General features: G+C 39.7%; 2 protein-coding genes across 2 annotated transcripts; both read left to right on the forward strand.

The window, feature by feature from the left end:
- The first annotated feature begins 337 nt into the window (after positions 1–337).
- On the forward strand, positions 338–4,320 carry LOC124288503. Its single transcript, XM_046725023.1, has 3 exons — positions 338–654; positions 1,925–2,077; positions 3,189–4,320. The coding sequence occupies exons 1-3, from the start codon at positions 405–407 to the stop codon at positions 3,377–3,379; spliced, it is 594 nt and encodes a 197-aa protein (XP_046580979.1). The 5' UTR covers positions 338–404; the 3' UTR covers positions 3,380–4,320.
- A 4,754-nt stretch (positions 4,321–9,074) lies between these two features.
- On the forward strand, positions 9,075–12,991 carry LOC124288501 (pyrroline-5-carboxylate reductase 2-like). Its single transcript, XM_046725022.1, has 6 exons — positions 9,075–9,478; positions 9,976–10,040; positions 10,462–10,641; positions 10,927–11,139; positions 11,800–11,892; positions 12,028–12,991. Exons 1-6 carry the CDS (start codon positions 9,385–9,387, stop codon positions 12,211–12,213), a joined length of 831 nt encoding a protein of 276 aa, XP_046580978.1. The 5' UTR covers positions 9,075–9,384; the 3' UTR covers positions 12,214–12,991.
- Positions 12,992–14,242: the final 1,251 nt, after the last annotated feature.

Below are 14,242 nucleotides of genomic sequence, written 5' to 3' on the forward strand. Positions count from 1 at the left end.
TAATTAACAACAAGATAAGTATATCCATTGGAGTTTCCTGTTCATCTCGGGAAACTGACTCTGGAAATAGTGGAACGTTATATATGGACTCGACCAATCAGTAGTTAATTCTTCGGGAAATCAATGTATGATACAGAACGTTATATATGGACTCGACCAATCAGTAGTTAATTCTTCGGGAAATCAATGTATGATACAAATGTAGTAATTAGGGATTTTTTCAGAACAAAAGACAACCTTCTGCTATCAGTTAGGACAGTAATGGTCTTGTACACCGAACTTGCATACCTGTCCCGTAACAACCTATCTTCCCTGCAGATGACAATAAATAGACTCGCCCACTCCCTCCTGAAAGGTGAGATGACCTAATTCGAAAGGCTTGCGACAGGTAGATCAACACGAAAATGGGGAAAGAGGCCATTCTTGGCTTTATTTTCGCCGCTGTTGCCGTCGGATGCATGGTTCTAGCCTTCGCCAGTCCATACTGGGTGGAATCATTCGATAAATTCCAAGGAAGATTCACAAAGATCGGTTTGTGGGAAGTCTGTTTTAACGACTACACTTTCTACAAGGATTACAATGGCAAGCGTTACCTAGGTTGTTGGTACATCTTCTCGCAACAGATTCGACCGATTTGGGAATGGCTATCACCACGTAAGTATTTAGATATATATACGAATATTTTCAGGTGTTAGAATTTGAAATATTCATGATTTGATGTACCTGTTCAGGTAGTAAACAATTGAAAGAATTTCAAAATGGAGGACGGAAGTCCACCATTCGGTGACTAATCTACTGACTGACATTCCCTCAAACCATATAGCACCTCTGTAGATTAACGTATGACGTACTCTATTTTCATATATGTTACGATTTTGGGGGCTCCTATATATCGCCTCTATAAACATGACATTGTATGGTTATTTTGTTCACAGAACTTGTGTCAGAAGGTCAAATATTACACTTGAACGACACTCATTTCCTGTATTTCCCGTGTACAAAGATTTGGAAAGACTTCCGCCCGTATCCCCTCTTGAATTTCATTCTAGTCAAATCATATCACCTGATTGAATATTCCTCATCTGATAAGGATGTGTTTAACACGTTTCTTGTATTTGTATCTGAACATACTGAAAGACATATTCTACTTCAAAAATGCCAGTCAAAGAAATCTTTCCTCATCTTAAATTAACATTTAGGTGGGGATAAGGGCGAATGTCTTGCCAAAGATTTTACCTGAGTACTCTCAACTTGCTGAAAATGAAAGTATTCATCATTTATATAGAGATTCTTTTTTTTTAGTAAAGTGAAGCTGTCTAAAGTTAGTTTCCAGTTTAAGTCCCTCTTTTAGGATTAAGCACCCATTCTGAAAATACACCTAACCCATCAAATGCCCATTCATGATCCTTATGGTTGGGCACCACTTGGCGGTTGAACACACCTTTACAATCTCTTGGGCTAGTCACGCATTTTCTGATTTTCAGGGTTAGTTGTGAGGTAGGGTATATATCTCATAAGACAAATTAATCCAGTGTTTGCAGAGAAAATGGCTACAGCGCATGATATGAAAATAAAAACTCAGATGCTTTTCATTTGGAATATGAGAACAAATTATTGGTGATAGTGCCTAATTGTAGGCTGGTCATACTAATCAGGTCAATTCATTAGCCTAGACTAGCTTTTCAAGCTGCATGTGTTGGATCCTTCAAGCAGCTCTAACTGAAATCCAAGAACGCATCCAGGTATTATTAGGTATTTTGTTATATTCTTAGATGTGAAACTATTTTTGCTGAATGTATTGGCTCCTGAATGAAACCCTCATGATTCCAAATCCCATCTAACCTTCCCGAGCCTCCCGAAGCATACTCCTGGAGACCACTAAATGTTTCCGGGCCACCGTCTGATTGCATCCTCTGTGTTGCAGCATGGTTCATCTCGGTGCAGGTGATGGTAAGCTTCACCCTGTTGGTCCAAGGCCTCAATGTCATCGCACTCGTCCTGTTCCTGTTCAAGCTCTTCCCTAAAGCCCTGGAGCAGCTGATTCTGATAACCACAGCTGGTGTCAATCTGTTTGCCTGTAAGTACCTAGGTGTTAATGTTCTACATGAGCAGACAACCCATGCTGATCCGGAAAACAAAGTCCTAAAAAAGTACTTTTCCATTACCAGCAGTCTTAAGATCCGGGTTAGAATTGGTCTTCAGCAACCCATGCTTGTCTTAAGAGCTGACTAATGGGATCGGGTAGTCAGACTCTTTGTTGATGCATGTTGTTGGATCCCAATTGTGTAGATCGATGTAAATCACTGGATTTTCAGGTCCAGACTTGAATAATTAAAGATCATTGTCATGTAGGTGTTTAGTGTGGTAAATAGTAATAATGGGCAAACAGGGATATCATTGGCAGTATGAGAGCAATGGCTGTGTCTGAGCAAGGCGATGGAGAAATATGTAAAATACCCTGTACCCTGGATACTTTCACCACCATTTTATTATTACAAATACCCTGGGTACATTCACCACTTCTATCATTACAAGTACCCTGGGTACATTCACCACTTCTATCATTACAAGTACCCTGGGTACATTCACCACTTCTATCATTACAAGTACCCTTGGTACATTCACCACTTCTATCATTACAAGTACCCTTGGTACATTCACCACCATTCTATCATTATAAGTACCCTGGGTACATTCACCACCATTCTATCATTACAAGTACCCTGGGTACATTCACCACCATTCAATCATTACAAGTACCCTGGGTACATCCACCATCACAGCTTCATTTTGAACCATATTTGAAGGAAAAACTGCTAAAAATGGCTGTTCCACTTACAAAATAAAGCTTTGTTGTAAACAGGCAGAGAGTATTATTATAATAGAATGAAGACATACAGCAGCACACATACATTCGTCTCTATACCCGTGAAGATTGGGGTTAGAATTGACCTTCAGTAACCCATGCTTGTCGTAAGAGGCAACTAACGGGATCGGGTGGTCAGACCTGCTGACTTGGTTGACACATGTCATCATAACCATGTTGCGTAGATTGCTGCTTATGCTGTCTGATCCAGACTCAATTGTTTACAGACTGTCGCCATATAGCTGGAACATTGCTGAGTGTGGTGTAAAACTAAACTCACTCACTCACTCTTCTTTACTTCATTGCTGTTTCATTGTTTCAGTTGTCCTGATTCTGATTGCCCTCATAGTGTTTGGGGTGAAGAAGGAAGACCGCTCGTGGGTGCCACGACCCGATATGAACTTCCTGTCCTGGTCTTACGGACTGTGCTGCATTTCTGGGCTGGCATCCGTGGTGTCGGCGTACCTGCTGCATAAGGCGTCTAAGAAGACTAAGGACAATGAGGGATATTAGTAATAGGCCGTCTTTGTTATTTCTGACGACTATTTTTGTATTATTCTTGTACAGTACAAAGTTAAATAGTTGTATAAGCAGCCATGAAACATGAAAGTAATTCGTTTTGATTCATAGAGCCATGACTTTTGAAATCATGGGATTAAAAGTCCAATATTAAAAGTCTGCAGAACATAAATACCATTTATTCAATTTGAGTTTTTTAATATTTGTGCTAGTGACTGCAAAGAAAGAATTTAAGTTTTTACTGTAATGAAACAATTGCTATTAACATTATGTTTCATATCATGATCAGCCAATGACTATGCAAAAGAAAAATGAACTCAATCTAAAACAAAACACAATTCCATCCAGAATTCCGTACTTGCCTTGATGCATTGGGAAATCTCAGAGTGTGTTGCTCATATTTATCAATGTAAATAGAATGTTAATTAACCAATGCACTATCATATATCATTGTATATATTCATTGATTGGATTGTTTATAATTCTTTACACTATTTTTTTAATCGAGATAGATCCATTTTCATGATGGAACAGATTTGTTAACATTCCGTCTGTATATAATGATTTTATACATTCATATACCCATGTTGAGCTCTTTCAGCAGGATCAATTGCATGATTACCCAAACTGTTTTAACTAAAATATTTTAAAGCTGATTTTTGTTAAAGAGTGAAATTTGCAGCTGATGACAATAAATTGAAATTCAGTTTGTTAAACAGAGCCTTTTAATCTATTATTGTTCCAGTATTCATTGTATGTGATGAAACTTTGTGAAAATTCCACCTGAATGACGTCTAAACAAAGGTCAATATTAATGTTCTTTATTTTTTCTTATAGTTTTAAAAAACGCTATTACAGACACATTGTAATCTTAGACCATTTCCCATCATTTGTATACCCATTCCATTTTTATAATAAACTTATCTGACCAAAAACAATTGTTTTCTTTGTATATGGTTCATTATCACCAATAGTTTTAGGTTTATATAATCAATAATATATTGACCAAGTTTATAGTTCATGCATACAGGGGCGGTGGGGTAGCCTAGTGGTTAAAGCATTTGCTACTCACACCGAAGACCTGGGTTCGATTCCCCACATGGTTACAATGTGCAAAGCCCCTTTTGGTGTCCCCCACCATGATATTGCTGGAATATTACTAAAAAGTGGCATTCTGTCTCATGTGCTTGTGTCTTGATGAGAGTTGGGTATAGGTGGCCAACTTTAAGACTCTGAAATTTGCTATGCACAGCTGTGTCCCTTAAACATGCCAGAACCCTAGGACAGTGCGTTTGAAACCCCAGAGTTGCCCTGATTATGCTCAGGGGCGGATACAGCTTTTTGAGAAAGGGAGGGGTGCACACTTCATTTTCACCCGAGTTTCAATGGTCATTTAACAAACGTTCAGCACAATAGGGGGGGTCTGCACCCCCCTTCTGGATCCGCCTATGAATGCTTCTTGGGTTGTCACCACTGTACCCATGTACCACCGAAGTGGTAAACCAGTCTCAGGCCGGGGCGGTGGGGTAGCTTAGTTGTTAATGTGTTGGGTTCACTTCCCCACATGGGTACAATGCGAGAAGCCCATTTCTGGTGTCCCCTGTCATATTTTAGCAGAGTAAAACTAAACTCACTCACTCACCTATCAGACCTGTATCACTTCAGGCTTTCCTTCTGTTTTCAGGTTAAAATATAAACATTGATATATTATGCCTATTAATGCTGCACTCCACAATATTTCAGACAGATAAGTCTAGCCAGTCCAGTGCTGAAAGTTAAGCATAGATCAATGACACTCCTCAACCAATACGTTCAATTGTCTCTGTGGACAAGAATGGTTACCTGAGGCTCAGTTCTAATCTCAACCTGCATACGTATATAGCGACATAACTGAAATACAGTTCAAAGAGTTGAACCAATAAACTCTCTCACTCATTTTTGAGGAAAGCGATGGCCTACACACTATGATGTTTTGGTCAATATTGCTTTAAGGAGAAAGTGAAAGGAGTGCAGATGTTTTATGTTCAACTCATAGGCGCTGGACTCTGTTATATTTATAAGTATGACCTATATGTATAAGATTTAAGATTAAATCTTATACATATAGGTCATACTTATAAATATATCAGAGTCGAGCGCCTATGGTTCAACTTGAGGAAAACAGGACAGGCGCCCAGTATTCTGCATTATGAGCAGTCTTTTAAAGCAATTTCATCACTTAACTTGCAACATATATTTTATAGATAATGATTGGCATGAATGAAAGTGCAACGAACGTGACACAATGTTCACTCACTGGTCTGCAATTGCAGTTGTGAGTTTCTCCCTTGTGTTGTCTCCTATGTGGCTGAACTTGAACCTCGAAACATGCATGTTTTTTCCCTCAGAGTTAACAAATTACTTCAAAATAATTCAGTGATATCTTACATATATATTTTCACCAAAAATATAAACAAACATCACTTAATTGTTCATTCTTAGCAATAATCTTAGGATCTTAAAACTGAAACTTGGTATAAGATTGAGTGAGTATGGTTTTACACTGCTTTTAGATATATTCTAGCAATATCACGGCGGGGGACACCAGGAATGGGCTTCACACATTGTGTCTATGTGGGGAATCGAACCCGGGTCTTCGGCATGATAAGCGAACGCTTTAACCACTAGGCCACCCCACCGCCCCTACTTGGTATAAGAACTGAAAATCATTTTCGTTTTCAGTAATCTCAGTGACTGAGTGAATGGCAATCAGTCTGGTCACAAACTGCTATTCGTTTTGTTTGTTTTTCCAGAGACCGCAAAAATATAATTTTATCATTAATATTTAGTGTTCAGTATGGTTTCTCTTTGGATACTGAAAAGGTTTGCGTTTATGAACAAGCAGCTGCTTGTTGATATCATACAGGCGATTTATCATTCAGAACATACATTCAAAACAAATTCAGTGTCAGCGATCTTGAATAATACAGGCAGCGACGGTTGAGAGATTCAGCCTGCAAAGACTTATAGTTACATTAAATGGATGCAATAATGTTTGCCAGTCTAAGTAAACTTAGGCTCAGTACTATTCGTTACACTGCTATACTTAGCCTAAGTTTACTTTGACTGTAATGTTTGCACAACTTTGTGATAAAGATAAACAGACAATGTCGAACATATCACATTTATTTATCATGAAAAGGGTGACTTGTGATGATAACTAGCGTGTCAGAATATTTGCAATAGATTAAAACAGTTTGTTTCAGCTGGACACGCACATGTTTAGGCATGTGTGTGTCCCTATGTAGTTACCTGGAAATGGGCGGGGGACAGTTGGGTACGTTTTGTGAGATATGTGTTCAGTAACCATGTACATGAGATAACACAGGACGAGTTTAAATGAGCTCTGAGGAACATACAATTAAGGGACATGGTAATCCGTAACTGAGTTGCGGGTAGACTTTTTCGTACCCAGCTTAGTTGATTGTTCTTCGAAAGTGGAAACATCACCACAGATTGCCTATTGTTGAAACGACGTCACATTACATCATTGGTGGCGTGTGGTGCTGCGCATAGAGTTTGGGGCCCCGTTCCTCAAGGCGATGGTAGCGCTACGACAGTCTATGTTAAAGCATAGGAGCATGTCTTGCTTAGAAACAGCGTTAGAAAGACATATATATAGGTGTATCCTTTTATATAGTAATAGGGTAGGGTCTATACACCTATATGTCTTTCTAACGCTGTTTCTAAGCGAGACACGCCCCTATGTGTTAAAGTATGGAAGTTACGATCATCTTAGCGCTACGACAGTCTATGTTTAAGTATGGAAGTTACGATCATCTTAGCGCTACGACAGCCTATGTTAAAGTATGGAAGTTACGATCATCTTAGCGCTACGACAGTCTATGTTAAAGTATGGAAGTTACGATCACCTTAGCGCTACGACAGTCTATGTTAAAGTATGGAAGTTACGATCACCTTAGCGCTACGACAGTCTATGTTAAAGTATGGAAGTTACGGTCATCTTAGCGCTACGATCGCTTTGTGGTCATAAAGTCAGTTGAAGTTAAGCAACGTTGAGGTCGGACAGTCCTTGGATGGGTGACCGTGTAAGGCAGCTTGACTCCTGAGAGTTTCTAGGACTTCGGTCCTGCGACACAACGAAACACGTGTGACGCATGTGGTCTCACCTTAGGCGAGTTTGTTCAAAATTGCCTCTGTACCCGGACAAGTCATGTGACTAATAACCTTCTGGCGATTCACAGGCAGCTTGGGTTATCCGGGGTAATAATGTGTTAGCGCTTTGAGCATGCACAAGTGGGTGGAAAAGGCGCGTTATAAACGGCCATTATTATATTATCATTTGTGATGTCAAGAACATCTTTCTTCCTGAAGTGGCATTTAGAAGCTGGCATGATGAAGTGGAACACTTTTTATGGATAGACAACTTCTTTGCTGCAGTAGTAGTTGCGACGTTTCGGTGTAGATCCTAACACCGTTATCAAGCATCATTTGCTTGATAACGGTGTTAGGATCTACACCAAAATGTCGCAACTACCACTGCAACAAAGAAGTTGTCTATCCATAAAAAGTGTTCCACTTCATGGCATGAACACATTTAGAAGGACCTTATCTTCAAAATATTTGCAACAATGAGTCCATGTGGCAAACAGTGAAAACAATGGCACCTGAACAAACAAGCCAGTCAACAAAGAGCAAAATGAATAAAGATCAAGAAGAGAAATCCTGAAAATTATTTCACCTCTAACGTGCCCCTAGGAGTATTGTTGACTGTATGTTGTTTCAGGCCGCACCCGACTATATATTCTAGCTGTATAAAGGCGATAAATGATCGAGTTTTTCGGACCAAACACACCTTCAGTGATTGGGCGCCAGTAGCCAGTTATATACTCCTTTACAATCTTTAGGGTTAGTTGTGAGGTATTCTAGCTATATAAAGGTGACCCGTAAATGTCGAGTCTAGACAAGGCAGCCCATGTCATTGACGCATGATCATTACGGGGACCTGCAGAGGGCGCTATCAGCAATAAGTGGAGATAATCGCCACCAGGTCCCAGTCAAAGACATTGTTCTATGTAATTGGGACAAGAACCACTCAATACAGGCCCTCGTGTCTTTGCGAGGATTAAAGATGTTAAAATAATACATAACATTTGAGATGACCCCCGACTGGAAATGCTTCACAGTACAATACATTATGTATTGTACTGTGTAGCATTTCGAGTCGGGGGTCATCTCAAAACAATATTTTTCGTAATCTTTAATTTTCGCAAAGACACGAGGGCCTGTGCCACCCAGCCTCGTCACCCGGTGATACTCCTCTACCTGTTGGTGTCTGAGGACCTGTACTTTCACCTGGAATGCCTACGGGTTTTAGTGTTAACACTGACTGACTGAGCGCCATACACCGGCGCCTATCATTTGTGTTACATCTCAAGTTCTGCCTTAGTGGTTTTAATTCTACAACTGTTTGTCTTATTGATGCGACATAAAGTGAAGAATAAATAAAATCATAGGTATATATTTGTTCATGATGTCATGATGTCAGGTACATTTGCTTGTTTCCTGTGTTCATAGTTTCCACCGTCATCCTTCTGTTGGATAGGCATTTCCGACTGTACCCCCCAAAAAAGTTATTTGTGGTATTCCAAAGGCATAGTAGTGACAAGTTACTTCCCTTTGCACACACATGTATCGCCAACCCTTTCACGTTTTCTTGCAGTTGCTTGTCTAACATGACCGTCTAAGAGAGTTTTACATACGTTCTTTCACGTCCGTTAGGAAGCCCACTGCATACGCACCAATTCTTTCGTTTTCTTTATAATATTCCGATAAAGACGTTGTTAAATCAACCCCAAACGCTGTCAACTGCTGAATAGCAAACTCACATTGAAAATAGCACTTGCATCTTCCGCTGATGGTAGGTTTCGTTTCGCCACGAGAGATCTATACCCTGTAAGGACATCTTACGTCCATTCGGCTAAGTTAGAGAAGCCAGAATGGCAGCCAACAGTCTACCTCCAGATATCCGGGTAGGATTTTTGGGTGCGGGAAAGATGGCACAAGCACTCGCGAGCGGCTTTGTTAAGACAGGTGAGTTGTGTAGTTCTTCGTTCTTCTTGTGTATAGTTTTGGAGGCAATTAACTTTCTTTTGATGTAGCTTAACATTGTTTGGATAGCATATCAAGAACGGCTGATAAAAGGAGATTCAATCGCAGAGATACGGTTTTGGAAAAAATCCCCAGCAATGTTTGTCAAAGGAGATGCCTGTATGGGTCTGGATGTAAGTCTCAAACCCAACGACTCGATTATCTACAGGACGGTTTCACATAGCTTAGTCCGGCCTTACATAACGAAGCACAGTTATCCATGTGTATATTATACATAACGGTGAAATCTGAAGAAAACCTTTGAAAATATCTTCCACTGGATTACCAATGAATTGCCATCGATCAGTATTTAAAAAAAATGAGATGTGACTCATAAAAATAACTTATTCAATCTTGTAAGATTTAAAGTTGTAAATATTCGTATGAAAGGTATTGTATAAAATAATAGTTGCTATTATACATTATGTATTACCTTATAGGACTCGTAAAAGCGTGCAACGTTACAGCCAGCCGCCGACACCCTGAGGCTCCGAATATTCTCAAGGTAGAGTATTACAGATGTCATTTTCCGACACATGATTGAATCTTCAGTTTTTAACGCGAAGAAATAGGAGTCTGGATTGAAGATTGCCCCTGGCAACCCGTGCTTATCGTAAGAGAAGTTTCAGTGGATCGGGGACGTATGTTAACGTTTTCAGTTGCGATCATCTTTATGATAAGATGGGTTCTTGGAACAGGCCGAGGTGGTTCGATGACTGTGTGTCGTCGTATCTCAACGGCGTTGATCGTTGCTCATAACATTAATCACGACTTGGTTTGTCTGGTCCAAACTTTTCTGTTTACCGACCGTTGTAAAGACCTCATTAAGTCGCTATGCGGAAGAATATCCTTATCATCAGCATTAATAGGATATACATGTTCACGTTCGTGAACTTTTATAAGAATATGCTTTGTATGATTTGCAGGACATGGGTGTCATGGTAACAGGGGACAACAAGGAGGTTGTCAGACGCAGCAACTTGGTCTTCATTGCTGTTAAGCCATACATGGTGGCCCCCGTGTTAAAAGAAGTAGCAGAAACTGTCACAGCCGATAAACTGATAATTTCCATAGCCGCTGGGATCACCATGGATACCTTAGAGAAGGTATAACGGTAGATACAATTGTTTCTTACGTTATATTTGATGCTACATTCTGTCTGTCATTCTTTGCTCACGTCGTGTTTTGGTGTCGGTGCTCAAATAGCCTCGTATGTTGTTTATTGTTTAACGCTGAACAATCAAGAAACAAACAAACATGCATACTTTAGGTCATTTAGATGACCGGATCAAATCACGGAATATACACATTCATGGCTGTTACTTTAGATGAGAATTGTCCATTCCGTTCAAGGTTTATGAAACAGACTGTCACTTCTGTTTTTCTACCAGGAGTTACCCACGGGGACTCGACTCATACGGGTTGTTCCAAATCTACCCGCCCTTGTAGGCCAGGGGGCGGCGGTGTTGTCGCGGGGAATAACTGCACAGGAGGAGGATGTGGCATTGGTGATGACGTTGGTGAGAAGCGTAGGTCAGTGCGAGGAAGTACCAGAAAGTCTACAAGACTGTGCAACCGGAGTCAGCGGCAGCGGCCCAGCATACGTAAGCACAATAAGTTATCACCACCCTTGGGGAGGTGGGGCAGCCCAGTGGTTATAGCGTCACCCGAAGACCTGAGTTCGATTCCCCATATCGGTACAATGTGTGAAGCCCATTTCTGGTGTCCGCCGCCGTGATATTGCTGGAATATTGCTAAAAGCGGCATAAAACTAAATTCACTTACTCACTACCACCAACCCATACCTATACTCTAGGAGACGTTTCTGTAATATATGATTTACAAGCAGTTAATGTGTTGTGATTTGCCTTAAGTAATAATTAACGTGCAATACATCATCGTTTAAATCTAAACGATTTCGTTAGTTTGTTTGTTTCCTGCAACAGCATCCCTGCTAAATGAGATAGCGTTTGACAATCTAAATCTCCAGGATTTGTTTTCACCTACCCAAATATCGTATTTGTAACAATCAACTTTCTCGTATGTTAACCAATGATGAATGATTAAAAGTATGTGGATTTTACCCCTTCTGTCTATAACAGACTACACTGTGTAATACACTGTTTGTCATAATGCAAATTAAGGACACTTGTCGGATAGTCTTCTGTCTTGAATATTTGAATCCTACACCATGACTTGAAGTCCTAAAGGTGTTAGTAAAGAAAAATCCAATGATACTAACTGGTTTGAAATCACATTTGCAGGCATTTACAGCTATCGAGGCCCTTGCAGACGGAGGGGTGAAGATGGGGCTCCCCAGAGACCTGGCCATGAAACTTGCAGCACAGACCATGTTGGTGAGAGTCTATGGGGATTTCCAAACATGGTAGTCCATCTAAGGGAGATAACTCGTCATCCTTTCTTGCGCGCCTATTTAACTTTATGGTCGATATAGCAAGGAAACCCTATCACGATTTGTCTTTGATTTTCAGGGAGCTGCCAAGATGGTTCTCGAGTCTGGAAAACATCCTGGTCAACTGAAAGATGAAGTCTGTTCCCCTGGGGGAACCACCATTGCTGCCATGCATAAACTAGAGAAGGCTGGGTTCAGGGGGGCTTTGATAGACGCAGTGGAAGCGGCAACACTACGAGCTAGAGAGCTTGGACAGAAGAAGTGAACAGTGTAATGTTTCAGGAACTCAACTACTATGATAAACGAAAATTACAATGACGAGGTGTCCAGGGCTTGTTACGAAGGCCTTCTCTCCAAGCATATTTGCGGCAGGACACAACTGGGTGGTTTTAGAAACCAGTTTGTGAATTTGTTAAGTGCATAAGGTTCAATATACTACTGCCCTGTATGGGACCACTCATGACATGTATAGCCATTTAAACAATAGCCATTTGAACTAAATGCTAAAATTTGAATTTCTGTTAATTTTGGTAAATCGGGATGATACAAATATAATAAGTTTTCATCTCAATTTGATATTCAGTTGTTTATGATACAATAATGATACGTTTCCATTAGATATTTATTGTTTATGTATTTATTGTGTATGGTAAGAGCTCTGTGAAGAAGTGTACACTGAAGAGGTCCCAGTGTGGATTACGCTTAGTGCTGTAGAAATGACAACCCGACCACATAGCATTCATTGGGTCTCTGAACTGTCAATGTTTTTACAAAAGATTGGACTACCGGTGGTAACGATATATTAATTCGTGTTGAAAGCGAAGGCTGAGAAAGGTACATGAACAAATGGAAACAAATGTGGTGCTACACGATTGCGGGCGTTTTACTGCATGGGGAAGCTCTTTGACGTGGCGGGAGTGTAGACTTGATAGAAGAATCTCAGATATATATAGTTGAATCACATCTTTATATCATTCTCGCATTCCGTGTTACACTTTATTGTGACTGTGTATATTAGCATAATAAATATTTTATGAGCGATTTTTATCCTTTGTGTATTTATGTACTGATATATTCATATGACACATGGTTTAGTTGGATCGACGTCAGTAGAATGAAGATTGATTTTCTGCTGTGCGTAGAACACCCACATCATGTGAAACTGAACTAAACATCATTTAATACACAACGATACTGAACATATTGAATGCGTTCCAACGTGATGAAAATGGGCCATACAGTTTCAAGTGGAGTTCCATTCATGACGTCATATTTTACACGCAATATAAAGTCTTTCCTAAATCTCGTGTAAACATGTATTCATGGATAGGCTTTCTTGGTGCTTTTGTATTATGTGTGAATCTTTGGGTTTCTTTATCATATCGATAGCTTTTAATTGTCACGATTTCAAGAAAAAATATTTTTTTCTCATGTCCATTCATATTACGCAATTCTATATTTTTTTCTAGACATTTGATATTTTTATCACAACGTGGCAGCTGTTACGGTCTGTGTGTATGTGACTGTGTGTTCCCAAAATAACGGTTCATATAACTTAGAGGGGAATGGCCGAGCAATTCATCATTCCTTAACAATAATGGAGCCGAGGCCCAGTATTTCCAAGGGATGGAGATTTACAGGAATATTACCCTTTTGCTTTGTGGAAGATAATTGAAAATTAAACTTGAACTCTTTGTATCCTAAACGAGTGTCTTATGAATCGCTCCCACTTTTCATCTGTTCAGATCATTGGACATATGGATTTAACGGATTATTGTTTGTCGTGAAAGGTTTATTTGATTTAAGTATAAACATCGGTATAGGTAACCTGCTGTACCACAAAATAATATACATGTTAATGTAGATGTTTTTAAGGTTTATGCAAGTATTTGATAATATATTTAATATTTCATTTCACACTGCACTTGTGTCCTCAGATCAAATAATGCTGTTTCGAACCTCGCTGGGATCACACGTTTGCTGACAAAATTCGAAATAATTCACTTATCAAAAATTTTTTTAAAAGGTTCCGTCTGTTTGATGTAATTTAATCGAAATGTTCGTTCAAAATAATGTATGACAGACGAACAACTATCCTTTCCTAAAAAATAATGGCGGGTCCAATCGAAAGAATGATACACCAGATGTGGTAGTACGGACTGTTAAAAGTGTGATCCAGCTTCAGCAGGTGCGACGATTTATAGGCATATTCTCGTGTATTTCTCCATCCTTCATATACATTTCCACTATGATAATATTGCTCTTGATAGTGTGACATTTATCGAGGATGCTAT

The sequence above is a fragment of the Haliotis rubra genome, unplaced genomic scaffold (genome assembly GCF_003918875.1).
Source record: "Haliotis rubra isolate DU_JTF1 unplaced genomic scaffold, ASM391887v1 Scf419, whole genome shotgun sequence".
Classification (NCBI taxonomy): domain Eukaryota; kingdom Metazoa; phylum Mollusca; class Gastropoda; order Lepetellida; family Haliotidae; genus Haliotis; species Haliotis rubra.